The sequence below is a fragment of the Zingiber officinale genome, chromosome 8A (genome assembly GCF_018446385.1).
Source record: "Zingiber officinale cultivar Zhangliang chromosome 8A, Zo_v1.1, whole genome shotgun sequence".
NCBI classification, from domain to species: domain Eukaryota; kingdom Viridiplantae; phylum Streptophyta; class Magnoliopsida; order Zingiberales; family Zingiberaceae; genus Zingiber; species Zingiber officinale.
The window spans coordinates 108,103,484-108,127,955 of record NC_056000.1 but is presented as its reverse complement, the minus strand read 5'-3'; the positions used below and the strand labels follow the sequence as shown (position 1 = coordinate 108,127,955).

The following is a 24,472-nucleotide window of genomic DNA, read 5'->3' as shown; positions in this document are numbered from 1 at the left end:
TTGAAAGAGAAGACGCTAAGAACAACGAAAAAAATTCGAGTGATGAAAATGGAAGCTTACAGGAAAGGTCATCGGAGAGGAAGAGGATGCAAGGCGTCGACGGGAAGCTCAAAGATGAAGATGCGAAATGAACACGATTGCGACACACGCGAGTCTTGTAAACCTCGTGGTCGATCGACCTCAACCGTCCGATCTGGAATTACGAAAATTTAGAAGCGGATCCAACCGTTAAATTTGAAAAAGTGCACGTCGCGTTGTAAACGAATATCCACCTATCACATCGAGCGTGCAGCGATAGTATGGGGCACGTGTCCTTCGGTCATTGAGCAACATTTAAGGCACTTAATTAAAAGGTATGACTGCGTGCTCAGCCATAATTATCAAGGATTTGCACGACCTTTGAGAAATTTGGAGGACGTCAGTCGAGACCGCGCTCCCCTAAGGAAGTGCAAGGAAAGGACGAAAATTTGCCAAGTGTTACTGCTCACCGCCCCGATTGGCACAAAGAATGGGTCATAGGGCTGAACCTAGCAACGACAAAATGGAGTCGAGCGGTGTTGGATTATGGGTTGATCGGAAATTAAGGACCAAGCACAGTCTAATCGGACGTGGAAATCACCTAAGGCACCACTTATCCAGTCAGTCGGACTTGCAGTCTCTTTCGACTAGACTTGAGAGGGAAACTTTTGATGTGACGATAAAGGAGGAGCCTACCTAGCACGAGTCAATTGTCACAGTGTAGGTCAAAGTTAAGGCGGTCAACACCAGGGCTTAAGCAAGGCTTATCCGCATGACTTGAGCGGGAAGCGACTACATAGGCCGATCGGAGGGACCACTGTCCGGTTGGCCGTTTGGATGAACCAATATCTGATTAGCCCGGTCGATAGGAGAGTGGGCCGAGAGGACCACTTGCCCTGCTCAGGTGTGACATTGGCATCGTGCATATTAGTAATAAATCGATAAAATAATAAAAGAGGAAAAGACTGAGATATTTAATAAGGGGAAGAGAAACAAAAGAGAACACTCCATCAATGCAAAGAAGGTAAGACAAAGATATTTTCTGTTGGTAATTAATATCATTAAACAGGAGAAGATGGAAGGTCACTAAGCAAGGTATAAAAGAGTATGCTAGGTATGAAAACGGTAAGATTCATCTTTGTCTCTATTATTTTCACTTTCTCTTCTTCAACTTGAGCGTCAGAGGGACAACACAGGGACCCTTTCCTTATTTTGGTTTATTTTGCAGAGAGGAGTGAGGTCTTTATTTAGTCAGCAGAACTATCACATCTCCAGCTTGCTAGCTTTACGTTTTCGGACAAGATCAATAATAATATAACCCGTAATCGAAGGTTTAAAATGGAATAAAAACTTAAATGCTTTGCTTTAATTTCTTAAAATATAAATGGGTAGAATAAACTCTTCCTATCTAAAATACATTCCTGTTTTTATTACATTTGACGTGGGATATCAACCTTCTAATATAATCAAGAATATATTATAATATTAAATATTTTATTTAATATAATTTTTAAATTATAATATAATATAATGTGGATTAAAAAAATAATAAAATTTATAATCTAATTACAAAACGAACAATATATAATTAATTTAGTTACATTCCAAGCTTAATGTTTAACTAAAATTTAAATACTAAATATATCTCTAATCCATTTCTTATACCAATCGATCGTCAACGTTGCCAACGACACCAATCACCGTCGTCAACAGCACCGACAACCATCGCTCGATGTTGTCGCTAATCGCCACTGTCGACCGTTGGGCATCGACACTGCCGGGCATCATGTGTTGGTGCCGCCAGTCGTCGATACTGCTGGTCGTCGCCCGTGGGTGTCGACGCCGTCGGCCGCCGCCCTCGGGCGTCGATGCCAGCAGTCGCTGCCGGCGTTCGTCCATACTGCTGGCCGTCGCCGGGCGTCGGCGTCGTCGGTCGCCAGGCGTCGGCGTTGTTGGCCGTCGGGCGTCAACGCCACCGGCCGTGGGGCGTCGATGCCGCTGATCGCCTGGCATCGGCGCCGTTGGGCGTAGGCATCGCCGATCGCCTGTCGTCGGCATCGACACCGCTGACCGTCAGTAGTTGCCGTCATTGTCAATGGTCATCAACAAAAATCATATGATATTTTTATTATTTTATAATAATATAAATTATATTCCTTCTTAAAAAAAATAATAAACATCAAATAAAAATTTATAATAATCTTTATAAATATGAATTACATTCCTTCTCACGTAAGATTCACTGTGGCCTACGATCCCAGGCGACTCACCAACCGTCGAGTACAAGCAACGGTGTGGTCGATCATTGAGCACGAGTAGCAAGGATGGTGCCGGTTAGTTCAGCATCACCGCCGTTCCTTTGTGTGAAAGGCTTGCCAGGGACTGGAGGTGACAGGTGGCTCATCGATCGTCGAGCACGAGTGAGGGCGGTGCCAGTTGAGGCAGTGGCAGTGATAGCAATTGCATGCATGAGGGGTAGGGATGTAAACGAGCCGAACCGAGCCGAACAGTATCAGGCTCGAGCTCGGCTCGTTTAAGTTATATTCGGGCTCGAGCTCGGCTTGAGCTCGAATCGAGCTTTAATCACAAGGCTCGAGCTCAACTCGTTTTAGAATTATCAGGCTCGCGAACAGTTCGAGCTCGGCTCGTTATTAGCTCGATTATAAAAGTTAACGAACCTAACTCGTTAACCGAGCTCGGACTCGTTTTCGGGTTTGTTTAGAGCTCGTTTTTGGCTCGTTTTAGAATTCGTTTTTTGGCTCATTTTAAGGCTCGTTTTAGAGCTCGTTTTTTTTGACTCGTTTTAGAGCTCGTTTTTTTGGCTCGTTTTAAGGCTCGTTTTTTTGCATGTTCGCGAGTTCACGAGCCGAATATCCTTAAGCTCGAGCTCGGCTCGATAAAACTGTCGAGCTCGAGCTCGGCTCGATAAGATAAACGAACGAACTCGAATGAGCTTTTTACCGAATCGAGCTCCGAATAGCTCGTGAACTGTTTGGTTCATTTACATCCCTAATGAGGGGTAAGGATGACTATTTTTTTAACTTAGGTTTTTTTTTATTAAAACTTTGATAAATTATATCAACAACTCTTAGCTACAGTTAAGATGAGTTTAAAGTATGATAACGTTATTCTAATTTTTTTTAAAATAATGAAAATTCTAAAATAATGAAAAAATTAAAATATTATTCGAATTTGATTATTTATATATATATATATATATATATCATCAACAATTATAATAATAATAATAATAATTATTATATATTTTATTTTGTTAAATAATTAAGTAATATACTAAATTTTTGATCAAATAAACTTTTATTGTATTATTTAAGATTGAACATAATATAAGGTTATATTTTTCATAACTTTAATTAGTAATTATATAATTAAATTTATACATGATAATTTAAACTAAACATATCTTACCCTTAGAGTTATCAGTTATGTATATTATGCGCTTGAAGGTATAAATTGAATTGTGAAGTTACATGCTTTATTTTCTAATATGAATATAAATGGGAGAATAAACTATGTAAATATTTCTTGTGCTTAATATTTGTGATATGAAGAAGTTTATATCCTTTTCGTTTCTAACAAATGGTATCAGTATCACACCAAGCGGGTAGCTAGGCCCATAACCTACGTATCCCTCTCTGGACTGACCAACAATGCAATTGTTTCTTTGTAATTCCCTTGTCTCACAAGAGGGAAGGAGGTTGCTGTTCATTTATTTTTGAGAATAAATGCAGGAAATGTACGAGAACATGAAAGACAGGATAGGGAGGGCAACGGAGAGAAATTACATATCCAAAGACTTGGTGTCAGACGGGGAGGAACTTGAATTTTTCAAAAGGTGGAAGGGGTTCTCCCGCAATAACCACCCCACCATCATCAAGGTTTTCTTTTCCTCAATGAACATCAACGAAGCTTCGACGAATCTGTGTTTGTTAGCACCTGAAGATGCTGTTCTTGAACAGGTGTTGCTTGAAAACGGCAAAGACGTAGATATCGCCGGCAACTCACTGCCCAATCTCATCTACGTCTCCAGAGAGAAAAGCCCAGCTTCCCATCACCACTATAAAGCAGGGGCTCTCATGTCCTGGTAATTAACAAAATTTCTTGTTCTTGAATTTGATTTTCATTATTGTTGTTGTTGTTGTGGTGTCGTCATTCTACGTTAACGTTTGATTTTTTCACTAGACGCGGGTGTCCGGCGCCCTCAGCAATGCGCCGATCGTCCTCACCTTGGATTGCGATACCTTCTCCAACGATCCTCGCGCACCGCTCCGCGCGCTCTGCTACTTCCTCGACCCCTCCCTCGCCGCCGATCTCGCCTTTGTGCAGTTCCCGCAACGCTACCAGGGGATCAACGAGGACGACATCTACGCCTCCCGGTACATGCGCTTTTTCCGATTCAACCCCAGGGGGATGGACGGGCTTCGCGGCCCAAACTACGTTGGTACCGGCTGCTTCTTCGCTCGAGCATCTTTGCACGGCGACACAAAGGCGGCGTTGCCGATATCGCGTTTGGAAGCTGGCCGGTTTTCGGCGTCGGAGGACGTTCTGAAAAAAGCTCACGGTCTGGCGAAGTGCGACTATGAAGATGCCTCCAGTTGGGGTTCAACGGTAAAATTCAAGATTTTTAAGCTTTTATGTAGATTCGTAATTTATAGATATATATTACTTCTCCGTACGTAGATTGGTTTCCGGTACGGATCGCTGGTGGAGGACTTCCACACGGGGTATCGTCTCCAATGCGAGGGCTGGAGGTCAGTTTTCTGCAACCCTGAGAGGGCGGCGTTCGTTGGCGACGTGCCCAAGAACTTAAACGACGCGATCAGCCAAATGAGGCGTTGGGTCGTGGGGCTGTACGAGGTGGGATTCTCGAGGCACAATCCTCTGTCTTATGGCGTCAGGAAGGCTTCCTTCCCAGTGGGATTGATCTACGCGCATTGCGTCTTTTTGGGCGTTTGGTGCGTTCCGTTAATGATCTATGGCCTGCTTCCGCAGTTGGCCCTCATCAATCGCGTACCTTTGTTTCCCAAGGTGAATATATATATATATATATATAGATATATATATATATATATATTATAATTGGTTGATTATGTTCGACGGTAGGTTTTACTTCGATTTGTCGTCGTCTTTGCAGGTATCTGACCCGTGGTTCTTCGTCTACGCCTACCTCTTCTTGGCCGCTTACCTCTGCGACCTCCTTGACTTCCTCGTCGACGGCGTCCCCTTTCGCCGGTGGTGGAACGACCAGCGCATCTGGCTCATCCGCGGTCCCACCGTGTACCTCTTTGGCACACTCGAGTTCCTGCTGAACTCGCTGTCCGTATCCGCCCCGGGGTTCAACGTCACCTCCAAGGTCACCGAGGAGGAGCAGGCCGATCGGTACGCCAGAGGAGAGTTCGATTTCGCGGCGCGCTCGCCGTTCTTCGGGGTGCTCGCCGCGGTGGCGGTCGTGAACTTGAGCGCGGTCGCGGTGGGGATCAAGAGGGTGGTGACGGGGGAGGTGGAAATCGGGGAGTTCTCGATGCAGTTGGCGCTGTGTGGGTTTGTGGCGGTGAATTGCTGGCCGATTTATGGAGCGATGTTTTGGAGGAGAGACGGGGGGAGGATGCCGGTGAGTGTGACGGCGGCGGCAACGGTGGTGGCGGGGCTGCTCCACTTGATCGCGCATCTCGTCTTTGCTTTCCGTGGTTGAATTTGAAGAGTACGATGGCTTACGCTGCTGACGTGTGTAATACTAACGGGCACGACCATGGCTCATCGTGAACAGTCGAGTCCGAAATATTCTGTGAAATCGTTTTATAGAATGGTGAAATATTTCATGTTAAATTTTAACTTATTTTCACACCGATTTTAGAATATTTTCTTAGTTAATCATTTAGGATTTTATGAAAAATCATTTTAGGAGTGTTTTATGTTATTTAGATAGGTTACGTTATGTATTTTTAACAACAATAACAATCCAATAACAATAAATATTTTCTAAACAAAAGAACAATAATAGAATTGTTATAAAATAATATATGTTCCATAAAATCCTTTATTAACTCATCATCTCTTATAATTTTCTAATTTATATAAACACGAGTATGAAAGTTTTAAGATTATTATGTACCTATAAATATCCATGTATATATTATTCTCATATAAGAGTAAGAGAAATATAAAGTAAAAGAAAAAAGATTAATAATATTTCTGTATCATATGTAATTACTTATATAATTTCACATCACCACGTATACTTTTATTTTATTTTTTATTTCAACTATATATATATACACACGAAATTGATATGCTGCCTAACGCTTCCTGTACAACCGTAAATGAAATCTGACGTGGACTATTTGATGCGATCAAAACCTAATTTTTTTAATTTCTTCCTCATTTGTATGCAATAATTTTTCTCTCTTTCCCCTTAAATTAAAATAAACAACTCATTTCTCTCCTATGATTGAATACAACAATCACCGTGGTGCTGATTTTAAAGGTGATGTAGCTACCACAACATTATAGCAGCTACTATACTACTATACAATAACTGTAACATGTTGTAGAACCTACTATACAGTAGTAGCAATTATTATGTAGCTACTATATTGTAACAGCTACTACATCGTTGTAGCATCTACTGTACAGTTGTAGCAACTATATTTGTTGCAATGTTATGGCAGCTATAGCACCGTTGTAACAGCTATTGCACCGTTGTAACAGCTACTACACAGTTATAGCAGCTACGTTACAATTGTAACAGCTACTACATATATGCTACAACGTTGCAGTAGCTACTTTACAATTGTAGTAGCTACTACATCATTGTAGCAGCTACTGCACCGTTGTAGAAACTATTGTACAGTTATAGCAGCTACTTTACAGTTATAATAGCTACTTCACAGTTGTAGCAGTTACTTCACAGTTGTATCAGCTATTACATAATAACAGCTACTGTACAGTTGTAGTAGCTATTAACTATGCAGTAGCTGTTACAACATTAATATTATAATAACTACTACAACGTTGCAGTAGCTACTGTACAATTGTAGTAGCTACTACATCATTGTAGCAGCTACTGCACTGTTGTAGAAGCTATTGCACAGTTATAATAGCTACTTTACAGTTGTAACAGCTACTTCATAGTTGTAGCAGCTATTACATAATAACAGCTACTGTGTCATGCCCCGGAGGAGTCCCTGTCCGAGAAAGTTTCGGCAGCATCTTCCCTGTACGGCGGAAAATCTGAAACTTTTCTACATCCTCATATACCTCAGCCACATGTGGCTGGAATAATAACATGTAAATAAACCATCACCACGCAGTTTATATAAATATAAGCAAACCAAAGCAGTAATACCATGACTCAAAATCAACCCTACTCAACTACACTCGTAAAGCTCAAATCCGATGAACTCACCTCTTCTGCCATCCAAGCAGACATGTAGTAGAATAAATCCAAATCATACCAAAAATCCATTAAACGATAAGAATTCATACCATATCCATAAGTAAAACAATACAATACTAAAAACAAAGTCTGATAGAGAAACTAAGATAAAATAACAACTCAAGACCAGCAAAGGACTAGCACTACGTGTAGATGGGGACTAGCGATTGGAACTGCTCCGGACAGCCTCAACATGAAAATATAACAACAATGGAGGCGGGGTGAGTCCAACACTCAGTAGGTACAACTGATATGCAAAATAAAGTAAATAACAGACAACACTAATCATGCGTACAGTCTCCTGAATATGAGAAGGATAAATGCAACTGGAACAAAAATAGGAGAAAACTGTACTAACCAGGATCAAGGTATAAAGGTAACTGGGTCATCAGACCGAGAGTGTCATATTCCTGTATGCATGTCAATCATATGCATCCAAATAAATGCAGCAAGTAAATGCAGCAAACACAAACAATAAATGCATCATGCATATGATGCCAATGACATGGTCACCCCTGACGCCAGTCAGCCATCTCACACACAATGGTGAGTCCGAGTGGGTAGGGCTGTGACAACCGTGCACTCTGACATCACTGCCCCTGATGAGTGACCGAGTGGACGGGATGCTGTCGGAGTACACACATACTCCTACCCCAAATCATAAATGGGGGAGCACAATGCTCTCATCTCCCGGTACACGATGACGGGGAGGAATCTCTGCCGGCTACCACGCTGCGTCACACTACCCATGAGCGGACCAACGGAGCCAAACAAAGTCCAACTGCCTGCCGGCTACTACGCGGATGAATAAACCAGCGGAGCCAAACAGAGCAGAACCGTCTGCCGGCTACTACGCTGAGTCACCAGACCAGCGGAGCCTAACAACAGAACTGCCACACACCTGTCTGAAATACCACTAACCCATGAGTGGTGGTGTGTACAGATACATGTAACTGGCAATGTGCTCGACAATAATGGAGCAGACAATCGCACAGCATGCAATCATGCAAGATGATACATGACACTAAACATGGCAATCTAATGAACAACACAGCAATAATCATATGAATAAATACAAAGTGTGTACCACAGGACGATGTATCAAATAGAAGGTACACAAGTCAGATAGGGCATCAAATAAACCCTAGGTCCTGAACATAATGTATAAAATGGTTGTGTCACTACCTCTAGAGCATGTATGATCAGGTAAATAATAACATGCAGTGCATAATAAATAAACAAGCAAATATGTATCAGATCATGTAGTGACCAACCGAAATAAATGGGAAACACAATCATTGCTATTTGTTAAACATTTTATTATGCATATCAAAAGACATAAGTCAAAGTACCCGCCTCCAATAAAACGGTCCAATCCGGTAATCAAGATACTCGTCGAGATACCGTCCCGAATCAAAGTCCTGTGTCGAACATATAGATATATTTTATTTAGCTACAATTCAAATGAATTTAAATAGCTTAATAAAATCCACGAAATTAAATTAGGGAAAACCCTAATTAACATAACGAATTGCCTACCCCAAAATTAAATCTAACCATTGACTAAGGTTAATGGTCTTAACCCTAATCGTGCCATTAGATTAATTTTAAACCAATTCAATCTACAACAAGGATCCACCATCAATGTATCATCCTAATAACCAATTCAAATCCTAGTTCCGATGAAAATTTCCAATTAGATCAACCAGATATAACCTAATACCCTATACAAAATTTATACAGCATGGAACATCCTCCATAGGAACCCAACAAAAGTCACTAAACATGCTCACCTAAGTGTACGAATAATGATCAGATTCCTCAGCTCCAACAACAACTTAATCCCGTTGACACCAAACCTAGAAATCAATCAACCACATCCGTGAGTTATTTCTGCATCCAACCAGTGATCAAATACAAAGAAACAACAAAGGTAAGCTGCTCACCCCACTCACCTGAAAGGGGAAACCTAGGGCACGCAGTGAAGACCAAATTAGGGCTCGGCAGAAATTGAAGGCCGGATAACCAATCAACCATCCAAGGATCAGTGGTGGCATCGGCTAGGGCGAAAGAGGTAGCAGCCGACGCTAGGGCTGAGGAGGAAGATGAAATCGGGTGTCAGTGGTGCTGCCATGCAGTAGAGAGAGATGGGTCGATGGCGGTGCTAGGGCACAGGGGATGCCGGCGGCACCTAGGCTCGGCGCTGCTCGGCTGTGGCCGGCGGCGAAGAGTGGCTGTCGAAGGTGAGACAGTGAGGATGGGGCGTCGCGCGGGCACAAGCACAGAGAGGAGAAGGCGCCGGCTTCTCCCTTGGTCCGGGGCTTATGCACGCGTGGGAGAGGAGAGGAGGGAACCGCCGAGTGGCCGGTGGTTAGGGCAAGGTGGAGCGGCGCTGGGCGAGGCGGCTCGGGTGCGCGAGGGAGAGGGAAAAGGAACGGCGAAAAAAAACAAAGAAAAAAGAAAAAGGAAAAAGGAAAAAGAAATTTAAAACTTTTCCTCATTAAAACATGGTAGCCTAAACAGACTTTTCCGGGCCCCGATTTTATCCCCGTTAACTCGTCCATACGAGCTCCGAAAAATTCCCGAAAAATTTCCAAAAATTCTGAAAAATTCCCTTATTAATATTCGCCTATTTCCGATATTTTACATTCTCCCCAACTAATAAAAATTTGGTCCCCAAATTTCGTTATCTACCATCAGTAAATATTAACAATAGATATAAAGCATAAATGCTGAACGGTAAATTAAATCACATACCTCAAGTGAAAAGATGGGGATATCGAGCTCGGATTGTATCCTCGAGCTCCCAAGTAGCCTCCTCATCCGAATGATGCTGCCATCCGACTTTAACCAATCGGATAGTCTTGTTCCACAACTAACGCTCCTTCCGGTCGAGAATCCGTACCGGAACCTCCTCATAAGTAGCATCAGGCTGAAGGGGAACTGGGATATCTATCAGCACATGCGTCGGATCAGGTACGTATCTCCGCAGCATAGATACGTGGAATACATCGTGGACGCCTGCCAGGGACGGTGGTAGTGCTAGCCGGTAAGCTATCGTTCCGATCCTCTCCAAGATCTCGAAAGGGCCAATGTACCGCGGAGCTAGCTTACCTCTGAGGCCAAATCTCTTCACCCCTTTCGTGGGTGAAACTCGCAGAAATACATGATCGCCAACAGAAAACTCTAGTGGTCTGCGTCTCCGATCAGCATAACTCTTCTGGCAGTCCTGCGTCTCTGACATCCTCCGTCTGATAGTACGGACCAACTCTGCATCCTGCTGAACTCTATGAGGTCCCAACATCTGGGCCTCTCCAACCTCATCCCAGAGGACGGGTGTCCGACAAGGTCTACCATACAACGCCTCAAACGGTGCCATCTGGATAGCCGAATGAAAGCTATTGTTGTAAGCAAACTCTACTAACGGCAAGTGGTCCTCCCAACTGCCTCCGAAATCCATAACACACGACCTCAGCAGGTCGTCTAAAGTATGAATGGTCCGCTCTGACTGTCCATCTGTCTGCGGATGGAAAGCTGTACTAAATCGGAGCTGTGTGCCCAAGGCCTGCTGCAGACTCTGCCAGAAACGTGACGTAAACCGTGGATCTCTATCCGAAATCATACTCAACGGAACACCATGTAATCTGATGATCTCTCGGCAATACAAATCTGCCAATCGGTCCAGAGAATCAGTCCTCCGGATCGCTAAGAAGTGCGTGGACTTGGTTAATCGATTAACGATTACCCAAATCACGTCATGGCCTCGTCGCTGTCCTCGGCAATCCCACTACAAAATCCATAGTGATATGTTCCCATTTCCACTCAGGAATAGGAATCCGCTGAAGTAACTCGGCAGGTCGCTGATGCTCAGCCTTTACCTGCTGACAGATAAGACATCTAGCTACAAAAAGCACGATGTCTTTCTTCATACCGTTCCACCAGTAGGAACGCCTCAAATCCCTATACATGCGAGTCCCTCCTGGATGGATCGCAAATCGAGAGCGATGAGCCTCCTGAAGTAACTCCTGTATGACCGGATGAGACTGAGGTACACACAATCTGCCTCGGAAGTATATAATACCCTCCTCGTCTCATGTAAACTTGATCTGCTGCCCGGAAGCTATCTGACTGCCAATAAACTACAAATGCTGATCACTAGCCTGGGCCTCTCGGATCCTCGTCCTGATCGATGACTGAGCAACCATGGTAACAAGAATACCCTGCTCCATCGGTCCCTGCTCCTCAAGATCTAACTCAGAGAAACCCTGAACCAAGTCTGTAACTGAAACTCGATGGCAAGCCAAAGTCGCTCTGGACTTCCTACTGAGTGCATCGGCAACCACATTAGCTTTCCCCGGGTGGTAGCTAATGGTACAATCGTAGTCCTTCAGGAACTCCATCCATCTCCTCTGTCGGAGATTAAGCTCCTTCTGGGTAAAAATGTATTTGAGACTCTTATGATCAGTGAGAATCTCAAATGTAATGCCGTACAGATGATGACGCCAGATCTTCAAAGCATATATGATGGCGGCTAACTCCAGGTCATGAACTGGGTAGTTCTTCTCATGCTCCTTCAGCTGACGAGAAGCATAAGAGACTACTCTGCCGTGCTGCATCAGAACAGCACCCAAACCCTGTAGAGAAACACTAGGGCGAATAAATCCTCTATCCAAAAGCTCCTGGAGTTGAACCTTCAGCTCGTTCAACTCTTTTGGTGCCATACGATAAGGAGCTTTCGATGCCGGTGCGGTCCTCGGAATCAGCTCAATAGCGAACCCGACTTGCCTTCTGGGAGGCAAACCTGACAGCTCCTCTGGAAATACATCTGGGTACTCCCGAACTATAGGAACGTCGGAGAGCTGCAAACTACTGCTGTCCTCAGTACTAATCAAAGATAACATAAAACCCTGACAGCCATGTGACAGCAGCTTCTGAGCCTGAATCGCCGAAATGATTGATATGCCGTCGTCTCTGATGCCAGTGAAATCCCACGAGGGTTGATTCGGAGGCCGAAATGTGACCACCCTCGTCTGGCAATCAACGGTAGCATGATATACTGACAGCCAATCCATGCCAAGAATGATATCAAACTCGACCATTTCCAATACTAAAAGATCTACCGTAAGCATCAGGTTGCCAAAATCCAACGGGCAAACTCTGACCCCCTGAGTGACGTCCAATGAATCACTAGACGGTAGGGAGACGGTCAATCGATACGGTCTAAAAGTGGGTAATCTACTAATATTTAATTTTAACAAGTTTATCTGATTATAAAAGTCAGAGTTCAGCATAAATTGAAAATGCCCTGAATAGATTGGTATTCATTCTAAACATGTAGATGAATCAGTTATCTATCACACAGATACAGTTGCTTTAGTCATTCTAATCTCACTTACATCCTAATTTGAAAATTGTATCATCATAACTGAATTTCACATTAGTCATTGGCACCAGCTGATGCATATCTTTTAAGTGCTAAAATGGCAGTATCTGGTGGAGAAGGAAGCAAACTTCCTTTTGGTGTCCATAGGGCCAATGATGGATGAGACAGCTTGCACAAAATGCAACAAGCAAGTAGGGGATTGCTTGGTAATGAAATTAAAGATTGTACTGATACTGAATCAAAAATTTAGCTCTGACGAGTAATACTAACATCAGCATCAAGCTCTCACTTTATCAACTTTATTACCTTAATTTTTATACCACAATTCCATTCTCTATACGAATGAATACACTCACTTTGGATACATATGTTGAAGCATGATGGAATAAATTTTAAATGAATGGTACTCCTTTGTTCTCATTCTACCTAACTCTTTTACCTATATAGCAGGAATGCAACAATCAGCTAGTGGATTGAAGTTAAAATTGTATTGTACTATATCATATCAACACCCTGATGTGGTTTGGCAGAATGTGGTATGCCATGAATTCAGATAAATTCTACTCCTTACACTTGTTATATATATAGGAGTAAGACTATAGTGATTAAATAGTCAATCTAATTAATTAGAATTTTAGAGGAAAAAGTTACAAATATATAATAAACATTTCGATAAACAAACATTAGTAAACATCATATCACTAGTGGAATTCATATTGACATGCTTTGGCGTGTGCTTAATTGTGTCTAGTGTTAGCGTGATACTATAATTCAATAATCCTTGTTAGAGGCAACATATACTTCATTGTAGAGATTAGTCATATCATTCAATATTGACTTTCATTAAGTTATCAAAACAATCAGTTTTCGGCTGTGCAGGATGACAACCTATAATTTTACACAATGAGTTGATCTGTATTAAGTTACTCCTATCTTTCCTTATAACACTGTGACTCCATCTTAAGCATTCTTCACCTGTCATACTAAAGAACTTGTACACTTATTTTCTAATTCACAACCAACTGAAATTATAAAGTATGCTCGGCTGTACCATTGATTTAATTCTTATTCCAAATCAGGTGGTATGGGCATATCACATAATATGTTAAGATTTATATACGGGTATCACAGGTGATACTTGTCATTTTTCTTATATAGCCTCCTAGAAGTTTGTAACTTCAATATTCGGACAATTCTTACATTTGTTCCAGCTATATTCACAGAAAAGCAAGATGTCACTGATTATGTCAATGACAGTTTGGAGTACTGAGAAAAAGATCAATATTCGTTAGTATATAATAATTATTACTCAGGTATTATAAAATTAATCATTTTATCTATTTACCATCTGGAGATGTTCCGTCACTGTCCAGTCCCCATTTTACCTCATAATTCCGTACAAGAAAATCACCGGAAATCCATACTAAATCCGAAACGGAAATCCATAACATATACATAATGGAAAATCCGAGCAATCCAAAATAACTACCCATTTTGACTCGCAAACTTGGGCTAATCCAAATATCCAGAATACGAAAACAAAGATCGCAAAACTTAAGCTCTGATACAAATAAATTGTCACGCCCCGGAGGAGTCCCTGTCCGAGAAAATTTCGGCAGCATCTCCCCTGTACGGCGGACAATCTGAAACTTTTCTACATCCTCATATACCTCAGCCACATGTGGCTGGAATAATAACATGTAAATAAACCATCACCACGCAGTTTATATAAATATAAGCAAACCAAAGCAGTAATACCATGATTCAAAATCAACCCTACTCAACTACACTCGTAAAGCTCAAATCCAATGAACTCACCTCTTCTGCCGTCCAAGCAGGCATGTAGTAGAATAAATCCAAATCATACCAAAAATCCATCAAACGATAAGAATCCATACCATATCCATAAGTAAAACAATACAATACTAAAAACAAAGTCTGATAGAGAAACTAAGATAAAATAACAACTCAAGACCAGCAAAGGACTAGCACTACGTGTAGATGGGGACTAGCGATTGGAACTGCTCCGGACAGCCTCAACATGAAAATATAACAACAATGGAGGCGGGGTGAGTCCAACACTCAGTAGGTACAACTGATATGCAAAATAAAGTAAATAACAGACAACACTAATCATGCGTACAGTCTCCTGAATATGAGAAGGATAAATGCAACTGGAACAAAAATAGGAGAAAACTGTACTAACCAGGATCAAGGTATAAAGGTAACTGGGTCATCAGACCGAGAGTGTCATATTCCTGTATGCATGTCAATCATATGCATCCAAATAAATGCAGCAAGTAAATGCAGCAAACACAAACAATAAATGCATCATGCATATGATGCCAATGACATGGTCACCCCTGACGCCAGTCAGCCATCTCACACACAATGGTGAGTCCGAGTGGGTAGGGCTGTGACAACCGTGCACTCTGACATCACTGCCCCTGATGAGTGACCGAGTGGACGGGATGCTGTCGGAGTACACACATACTCCTACCCCGAAATAATAAATGGGGGAGCACAATGCTCTCATCTCCCGGTACACGATGACAGGGAGGAATCTCTGCCGGCTACTACGCTGAGTCACACTACCCATGAGCGGACCAACGGAACCAAACAAAGCCCAACTGCCTGTCGGCTACTACGCGGATGAATAAACCAGTGGAGCCAAACAGAGCAGAACCGTCTGCCGGCTACCACACTAAGTCACCAGACCAGCGGAGCCTAACAACAGAACTGCCACACACCTGTCTGAAATACCACTAACCCATGAGTGGTGGTGTGTACAGATATATGTAACTGACAATGTGCTCGATAATAATGGAGCAGACAATCGCACAGCATGCAATCATGCAAGATGATGCATGACACTAAACATGGCAATCTAATGAACAACACAGTAATAATCATATGAATAAATACAAAGTGTGTACCACAGGATGATGTATCAAATAGAAGGTACACAAGTCAGATAGGGCATCAAATAAACCCTAGGTCCTGAACATAATGTATAAAATGGTTGTGTCACTACCTCTAGAGCATGTATGATCAGGTAAATAATAACATGCAGTGCATAATAAATAAACAAGCAAATATGTATCAGATCATGTAGTGACCAACCGAAATAAATGGGAAACACAATCATTGCTATTTGTTAAACATTTTATTATGCATATCAAAAGACATAAGTCAAAGTACCCGCCTCCAATAAAACGGTCCAATCCGGTAATCAAGATACTCGTCGAGATACCGTCCCGAATCAAAGTCCTGTGTCGAACATATAGATATATTTTATTTAGCTACAATTCAAATGAATTTAAATAGCTTAATAAAATCCACGAAATTAAATTAGGGAAAACCCTAATTAACATAACGAATTGCCTACCCCAAAATTAAATCTAACCATTGACTAAGGTTAATGGTCTTAACCCTAATCGTGCCATTAGATTAATTTTAAACCAACTCAATCTACAACAAGGATCCACCATCAATGTATCATCCTAATAACCAATTCAAATCCTAGTTCCGATGAAAATTTCCAATTAGATCAACCCAGATATAACCTAATACCCTATACAAAATTTATACAGCATGGAACATCCTCCATAGGAACCCAACAAAAGTCACTAAACATGCTCACCTAAGTGTACGAATAATGATCAGATTCCTCAGCTCCAACAACAGCTTAATCCCGTTGACACCAAACCTAGAAATCAATCAACCACATCTGTGAGTTATTTCTGCATTCAACCAGTGATCAAATACAAAGAAACAACAAAGGTAAGCTGCTCACCTCACTCACCAGCAAGGGGAAAACCTAGGGCACGACAGTGAAGACCAAATTAGGGCTCGGCAGATTTAGGGCAAGGAGCTAGGCGGCGATCAACCAAACAACGCAAAAGGGAGGGCTGCAGTGGCCGATTGCTGATCCAGGGCACGGCTTGGAGATGACTTCCGACCGAGAGGTGAGGAGGTGGTGAGGCTAGGCTCGGCGCTGCTCGGGCTGTGGCCGACGGTAAGAGGTGAGGAGATGGGTCGGTGGCGGTGCTAGGGCATGGCGTCGGCGCTGCTCCGGTCTAGTGAGGGCAGCAGCTTCGGCAGGGCTCAGCAGCGGCTGGCGGATCATGTGCGGTGGCGAAGAGTGGCTATCGAAGGTGAGACAGTGAGGATGGGGCATCGCACGGGCACAAGCACAGAGAGGAGAAGGCGTCGGCTTCTCCCTTGGTCCGGGGCTTATGCACGCGTGGGAGAGGAGAGGAGGGAACCGTCGAGTGGCCTGCGGTTAGGGCAAGGTGGAGCGGCGCTGGGCGAGGCGGCTCGGGTGCGCGAGGGAGAGGGAAAAGGAACGGCGAAAAAAAAACAAAGGAAAAAGAAAAAGGAAAAAGGAAAAAGAAATTTAAAACTTTTCCTAATTAAAACAGGGTAGCCTAAACAGGCTTTTCCGGGCACTGTTTTATCCCTGTGAACTCGTCCATACGAGCTCCGAAAAATTCCCAAAAAATTTTCAAAAATTCTGGAAAATTCCCTTATTAATATTCACCTATTTCCGGTATTTTACATACTGTACAGTTGTAGTAGCTATTAACTATGCAGTAGCTGCTACAACATTAATATTATAATAGCTACTACAACGTTGCAGTAGCTACTGTACAATTGTAGTAGCTACTACATCATTGTAGCAGCTACTACACCATTGTAGAAGTTATTGCACAGTTATAGCAACTACTTTACAGTTGTAACAGCTACTTTGCAGTTGTAGCAGCTACTTCGCAGTTGTAGCAGCTACTACATAATAACAGCTACTGTACAGTTGTAGTAGCTATTAACTATGCAGTAGCTGCTACAACATTAATATTATAATAGCTACTGTATAGTTGTACTAGGTACTTCAAGTTGTAGAAGCTACTTCACAATTGTAGCAGTTACTTCACTGTTGTAGCAACTACTTCACAGTTGTAGTAGCTACTTGACTGTTATAGCGTTGTAGCAGCAATACCACAGTGATTGTTGCATGTAATAATAGGAAAGAGAATATAGAATTTTATTTTAAGAGGAAAGAGAGAAAATTTGTTGCATATGGATGAGAGAGGGATTAATAAAATTGAGTTTTGGTCATGTCAGATCGCTCACATCAGATGTCGCTCACGGTCACGCAGAAAGCGTTGAGGAGCATATCTATCTCTCTCTATCTCTATCTCTATCTCTATCTCTCTCTCTCTCTCTCTCTCTCTCTCTCTATATATATATATATATATATATATATCAAAATTATGCTGAGGATCGATGGACGGCTATAAGGGGGGTTGAATAGCTTGGTCACCCGAAATCGATCTTCTTTCTACAATTTTAGTTGTGCAAGCAAAAATGAAACTAAACTAATAAGAAAGCTAAAGAATGAACATAAACTCTAACACGTTGAACATAAACTCTACAATCTGAGTATTGATGTTGTCAAAGGTTCAAGTTAAGTCTTGTTATGATCTGATGATTTGACTAAGTGTGCAAGCTATTTACTCAACCAAGAAAGCCCTAATCATGGATGGATAGTAAAGTCTAAACAGGTTTGGAGGACCTGATGTTTGGTAGGTAGGTTAAGGTAAATAACTAGAGTGGAGTGGCGGGGAGGTCGTGCCCCGGGAAGGAAGAAACCCTAGGTCGCTGATCCAACTGAAGAAACTAACGGAGGTTTCTAAGTTGAGATCAAGAAAATCCTAATTGTCATACTCGTGTATATTTAATATCAATTATCTAACTTTGTTTTGTAGGTTCAATATCTATTATCTAACTTTGTGTTATACGATCATATGATCCCTTGAATTTCAAAGGGTCGTAACTTTTGATTCGGAACTCAGAATTAGGCTCTGTCAATAGCTACATGTCCACAACTCAGAGATCTTCATTTTCACAAGGTTTCGGTCAACTGAATAGGAGGTTCAGTCGACCGATCAGGGCATTTTATTAGTCGACCGAACAAAGGTTCGATCAATCAAACAAGCAAAATAAAGAAATATATCAAGCTCACAAACATGGTATCACAACATGATCGATCAACTAAACACAGGGATCGGTCGATCGAACAATAAAAGCATTAATGACAAAGAAGATTCGGGTAATTTGAGGTATCGATTGACCGAACAAGGTGATCAGTCGACCGAACAATTAATTCACTTAATGAAGTGAAGATCGGATCTTGGCAAAGAAGGAAATCTAGGCGATTAGTCGACCAATATGGAGATTGTCCAACTAAAAAGATTAGTCGACCGAATATCTTTTCTGTCTACCGAATGTGGCTTATAAAAGAACAACTCGAGGTCCAAGCCATGTTAACTTTTCTAATATACTCTCTGCTCATCAGCTGTGCTACTACTGCTCTACTTTGCTTCAACCTTGTGTGTAAGCTAGACACTGAAAAGCCTTCGATGATCTACACCTTCTATTATTTGTCGGTATATTTTATTTTAGCTTGCATCATTATTATTATAAAAAGATAGTAGTGTGTTACTATCACTTTTTCTCATTGTACGAATTACCTCTTTTCCAAATGTTTCAGAAAGAGGAGTTTTAGTGGATTACACAACGATGTGATTAAGGATCGCGGGTCTTTGAGTAGGAGTGGACATAGGCTCCGAACCAAGTAAATAACTGTGTCGCTTTTGTATTGCTTTTGTTTTATTATTTCTGCTGCTTACTTTGATTCAGTTTTAGGATAAAGAAAAGATTTTTAATGGATGAGATTCATCCCCCCTCTCTCGTCTATCTGATTACTCAATTAGTATAAGATCCGAGTTGCTCTGAATTAACTTAATATTTTCTCATCTGGAAATTCTTTTTGTTTCTCAATTTTTGGTGCAAGAACATATGGCACAATCTGAGGGATACTCCACTGTGCATCCTCCTCTATTTGATGGAAGTGATTTTCCATACTGGAAAAAATGGAAGTTTTTCTCAAAACGGACATTGGCCAATGACTCATTATCCGATGCTGCTACATATCACCAGTCAACAACCTAGAGGAATGGACAGAATAAATAAAGAAGAAAATACAAATCGATTAAAAGACACTCAACACTTTACAATGCAGATTATCAAAAGAATAATTATACCGAGTCGGTCTCTTTGACAATGTAAAAGATTTGTAGGATAAGTTAGTCAGATTACATGAAGGGACAAATGACACAAAGGTAATAAAGTGTGTGTTGGATCGCGGCGGCCGGCTAGAAGGGGGGTTGAATAGTATGCAAAAATAATAAAACGAAAACCCTTCTTGACTTTTCTTAAACTAACACTTGCAAAATAGAAAAGCGATAAACTAAAACAGAAAGTAGAGGCATAAGAATGTTTTACTTGGTTACAATCGGGTAGGTTGTTAATCCAAGTAAAGTGTCACACTAACTATCTCCTTTAGGCGGAGAAACCTCTTACAGCAATGAAGCATACAAAGAAAGAAGCTAAACTCTAAATGAAAGCGTACAAGTGTTGGAAATGAATTACTTGAGTTGATATTGAGCTTCTGGACCAAGGCTGTATTTATAGCCTTGGTCGAGGCACCCCGAAGGATTCTAGGTGCCTTGGGGGGATAAAACTTTATCCCCAATGCATAGATCTCGATTTAACTGAGATCTGGATATATTTTCGGTCCGGGCGCCCGGAAGGGTTCCGGGCACCCCGGGTGGGAAAGTCAACTCTGTTGACTTTTTTCAGCCCGGGTCTTCTGCTCCGGTTCCGTTCGCCTCAGTCCGAGTCTTCCGTTGGCTTGGGTGATCTCTGCCATCCGGAATAGGCTCACTCAAACCCAACTTCCAGTATTCTTGAGCAGACTTCTGCTCTGGCTTCTCGTCCTTCGGAATTGTCGCATGCTTCCTTCTCGTCCGCCAGCGTACTCATCTGCAGTCTTCGCCCCTCGGTCGCACCCCGTGCTGACCTTCTCGCTAGCTGTGTCTCTTGCTCCCCGGGCAGTCTTTCGCTCCGGCTTCTCATCTCTCGGACGCACCGCGTGCCGTCCTTCTCGCTAGCTGCGTCTTCCGCTTGACTACCTATGCTCCTGAGCTCCTGCACACTTAGACACAAGGTTAAAAACACATAGGACATAACTTAACTTATTTATCACACCAAAATAACCTTGGGGTTCCAACAATCTCCCCCTTTTTTATGTGTGCAACCCAAGTTAAGCTAGGGTAAATAGACATAAAAATAAACTAACTAATTTTGCAATAAAGTGCAAAAAGAATAGAAAATTTCGGTCTACCTCCTCCTAGACTTATACTTTTCCTTCTCCCCCTTTGTTCACATAAAAAATGGGGTTCAAAGAAAAACTCTAAGGGGAAAAATTTGTAACTTTGAAAAATTTTGCAATAATTTTCAACGAAAAATTTCTAAGTAAAGCTTTAAGTAAGAGAATTTTCAAAAAAAAAAATTCTGACTTAGGATGACTTAGGATATTTTGGAAAAAATATTTTTTGAAAATTTTTCTAAGTAAAAATTTAAGCATAAATTCTTAACTTCAGAAGAACTTTTAACTTATTTTTCTAAGTAAAAGTTTTACGCAAAAAAAAATTCTAAGTAAAAAATGTTGGGATTTTCGAGCCGCAAAAATCGCTTTTGCGTTGCGGAAACCCCAAAATCCCATGCCACCGGATCCGTGTGAAGATAAAAATTTCGTAATTTCGTGTACAAGTTTCTCTAATCCTAGATCTACCTTAGATCCACATAGAAGAAAGATATACCTTTGTAGCGAAGCTCTTCGCTTATCTCGCTCGTCCAAGAAGATGCCAAATCTCAAGGGTGTCAAGTGAACACCCCTCTGTGTGTATCCACACAAACGATTAGGTAGAGAAGAAACCTTAGAGTGTGCTAGCACCCTTGAAGGTTTTGGCCAAGGTGGAGGAGAGGGAGAGAAGAAGAAAGCAAGGAGGAAGAAGATGGAGTTACAAAACAAAATGAAACTCTCTCAATGAGTTAAGTGGCCGACCACTTCAAGGAGAGGTTTTAAACCTCCATGGGATATCAAGAATCACAACTCTTGATCTCCCTCATGATGTGGCACACACATAAGCCAACGTTGATGATATGGAACATCATCATTGGCCTACTTAATGCCAACTCACAAATGAGGTGGCAATGGTCAAGTCAAACTTGACCACTTCTCTCTCATGGTTGATCAAATCTAACCATTTGATTCAAATCAATTTAATATAATGAATCTCTATTGATTAATTAAATTGATTCAATCAAACATAATCTAAATTAGATCCATTGAACACATGAATCAAATCAAGTCCAACACAATTAGTTTAATTTGGATTACTCTTAATCCAACTTGGTTCATCACATGAACCTAATCCTCTTGGTTCATCAAATGAACCAAATCTCCATCTAATTGCCCTTTGTGTGTGACCTTATAGGTTCTTGTAACGTTGGCAATGCTCCTAAACCCATTTAGAAGCATAAGTAATGAGCGATATCTAGCAACACATCATTACTACCCAAGTTATAAGAATGTTGAGATCCAACATCACATTGTGACTACTATTTGTGATTCTTCACAATATATGACAAGTGTCCTTCTATCCTTGACACCTAGATTGATCAATGTGAAGCATAGACCATGTCATCCTCTAATGAATCTACATCTTGAACTCCAAGTGGACTCACTATAATCAAATGAGCTCAATATCTTATATTGACTCATTTGGGCATGACCATACACTTAGTGGTCTCACTTTATCAAGAATAACGATGTCACTCCCGTTATATAGGAGGGATAGATCCCATATACATCACTCACATCCCTCCACATAATTTGTTACATACCCAGTAATCACCTTTATAGTCCACCCAGTTATGGGTGACATTTGACGAAGCCAAAGTATGCAACTCCTTATGTAGGGAACCATGGTGACTTCAGGTCTAAGAACTAACAGTCATACTAATAGCCACATGAGAAAGTATATGACACTCATATAACGATCCATGATCATTTCTCATGGCGGGTCATTCAGTATACATTCTCCAATGCATATCCATGTGTCAACTTGATATCTCTATATCCATGACTTGTGAGATCAAGTCATCGAGTTGACCTATATGCTAGTCTCGTCGTATTAACATTATCCCTGAATGTTAATACTTGACTAGGAATGATTAAGAGTAGTGCTCTCTATATCATCTCACTATCGATTCAACCAATCGATGATACAGATAAGAACCTTCTACTCAAGGACATAATTATACTTAGTTATTTGGCACCAATACAAGTAAGTATAATAACCAAAAAGAAATGCCTTTATATACATAGGAATATGATACAACGAGTCCATACAACAATCATTATATGATTGGCTCTAGTGCTCTAACTAACAATCTCCCACTAGCACTAGTGCCAATCAGTGTAGACTCTAAGGCCCAATGACCTAGTGTGACCATCATGCTTTCTCTGTGCCAAAGCCTTGGTCAAGGGATCTGCGATGTTAGCCTCTGTGGGTACTTTGCAAATCTTCACATCTCCTCTATCGATGATCTCTCGAATGAGATGGAAGCGTCGTAGTATATGTTTGCTCCGCTGGTGTGAGCGAGGTTCCTTAGCTTGCGCAATTGCTCAATTGTTGTCACAATAGAGCTCTATCGGATCAGCTATGCTAGGAACCACCCCAAGTTCAGTAATGAACTTGCGGATCCAAACTGCCTCCTTTGCTGCTTCTGATGCAGCAATATACTCGGCCTCTGTTGTAGAATCAGCGACTATGTCCTGCTTCGAACTCTTCCAGCTTACAGCACCACCATTCAAGCAAAACACGAACCCAGACTGCGATCTATAATCTTCCTGGTCAGTTTGGAAGCTGGCATCACTGTAACCCTTTACAGCTAGCTCGTCATCGCCTCCATATATCAAGAAATATTTTTTAGTCCTTCTCAAGTACTTAAGAATATTCTTGACTGCTATCCAACAACTTTCACCTAGATCTGATTGGTATCTGCTCGTCATGCTCAAAGCATATGAGACATCAGGACGAGTACATAGCATGGCGTACATGATAGATCCTATGGCTGAATCATAGGGGATCTTATCCATGCGGTCTCTCTCCTCTCTAGAAGAGGGATTTTGAGTCTTCGAAAGACTCACACCATGTGACATCGACAGAAATCCTTTCTTGGAATTCTACATGGCAAACCGTAGTAATACCTTGTCAATGTATGTACTCTGACTTAGGCCAAGCAATCTCTTAGATCTATCTCTATAGATCTTTATGCCTGGAATGCAGGCTGCTTCACCTAAGTCCTTCATTGAGAAACAATTCCCTAGCCAAGTCTTTACAGACTGCAGCAAAGGGATGTCATTCCCAATGAGTAGTATGTCATCCACATACAATACAAAAAAGACAACTGTGTTCCCTACAACCTTCTTGTAGACACAAGGTTCATCTTCATTTTGATGAAACCAAACTGTTTGATTACATCATCGAATCGAAGATTCCAGCTCTGAGAAGCTTGCTTTAGTCCATAAATGGACTTATGTAGCTTGCATACTCTGCCAGTATGCTGTGGATCTACAAAACCCTCAGGTTGTGTCATGTACACATCCTCAGCAGGTTTCCATTCAGAAACGTGGTTTTGAC

The 24,472-nt window shown here is 41.6% G+C and overlaps 1 protein-coding gene across 1 annotated transcript; it reads left to right on the top strand.

Annotated features, from left to right (window-relative positions):
* Positions 1 to 2,342: 2,342 nt before the first annotated feature.
* Positions 2,343 to 5,876, top strand: LOC122011107 (cellulose synthase-like protein G3). Its single transcript, XM_042567538.1, has 6 exons — positions 2,343 to 2,501; positions 3,771 to 3,917; positions 3,999 to 4,109; positions 4,222 to 4,647; positions 4,720 to 5,067; positions 5,174 to 5,876. The coding sequence occupies exons 1-6, from the start codon at positions 2,343 to 2,345 to the stop codon at positions 5,729 to 5,731; spliced, it is 1,749 nt and encodes a 582-aa protein (XP_042423472.1). The 3' UTR covers positions 5,732 to 5,876.
* Positions 5,877 to 24,472: the final 18,596 nt, after the last annotated feature.

Bases quoted from the DNA above. Each gene is read 5' to 3' on its own strand.
- LOC122011107 (XM_042567538.1), top strand. From the start codon at position 2,343: ATGGTGCCGGTTAGTTCAGCATCACCGCCGTTCCTTTGTGTGAAAGGC. The intron at 4,110-4,221 runs GCTCTCATGTCC...TTTTTTCACTAG, and splicing joins ATCACCACTATAAAGCAGGG to ACGCGGGTGTCCGGCGCCCT. The intron at 5,068-5,173 runs GTGAATATATAT...TCGTCTTTGCAG, and splicing joins GCGTACCTTTGTTTCCCAAG to GTATCTGACCCGTGGTTCTT.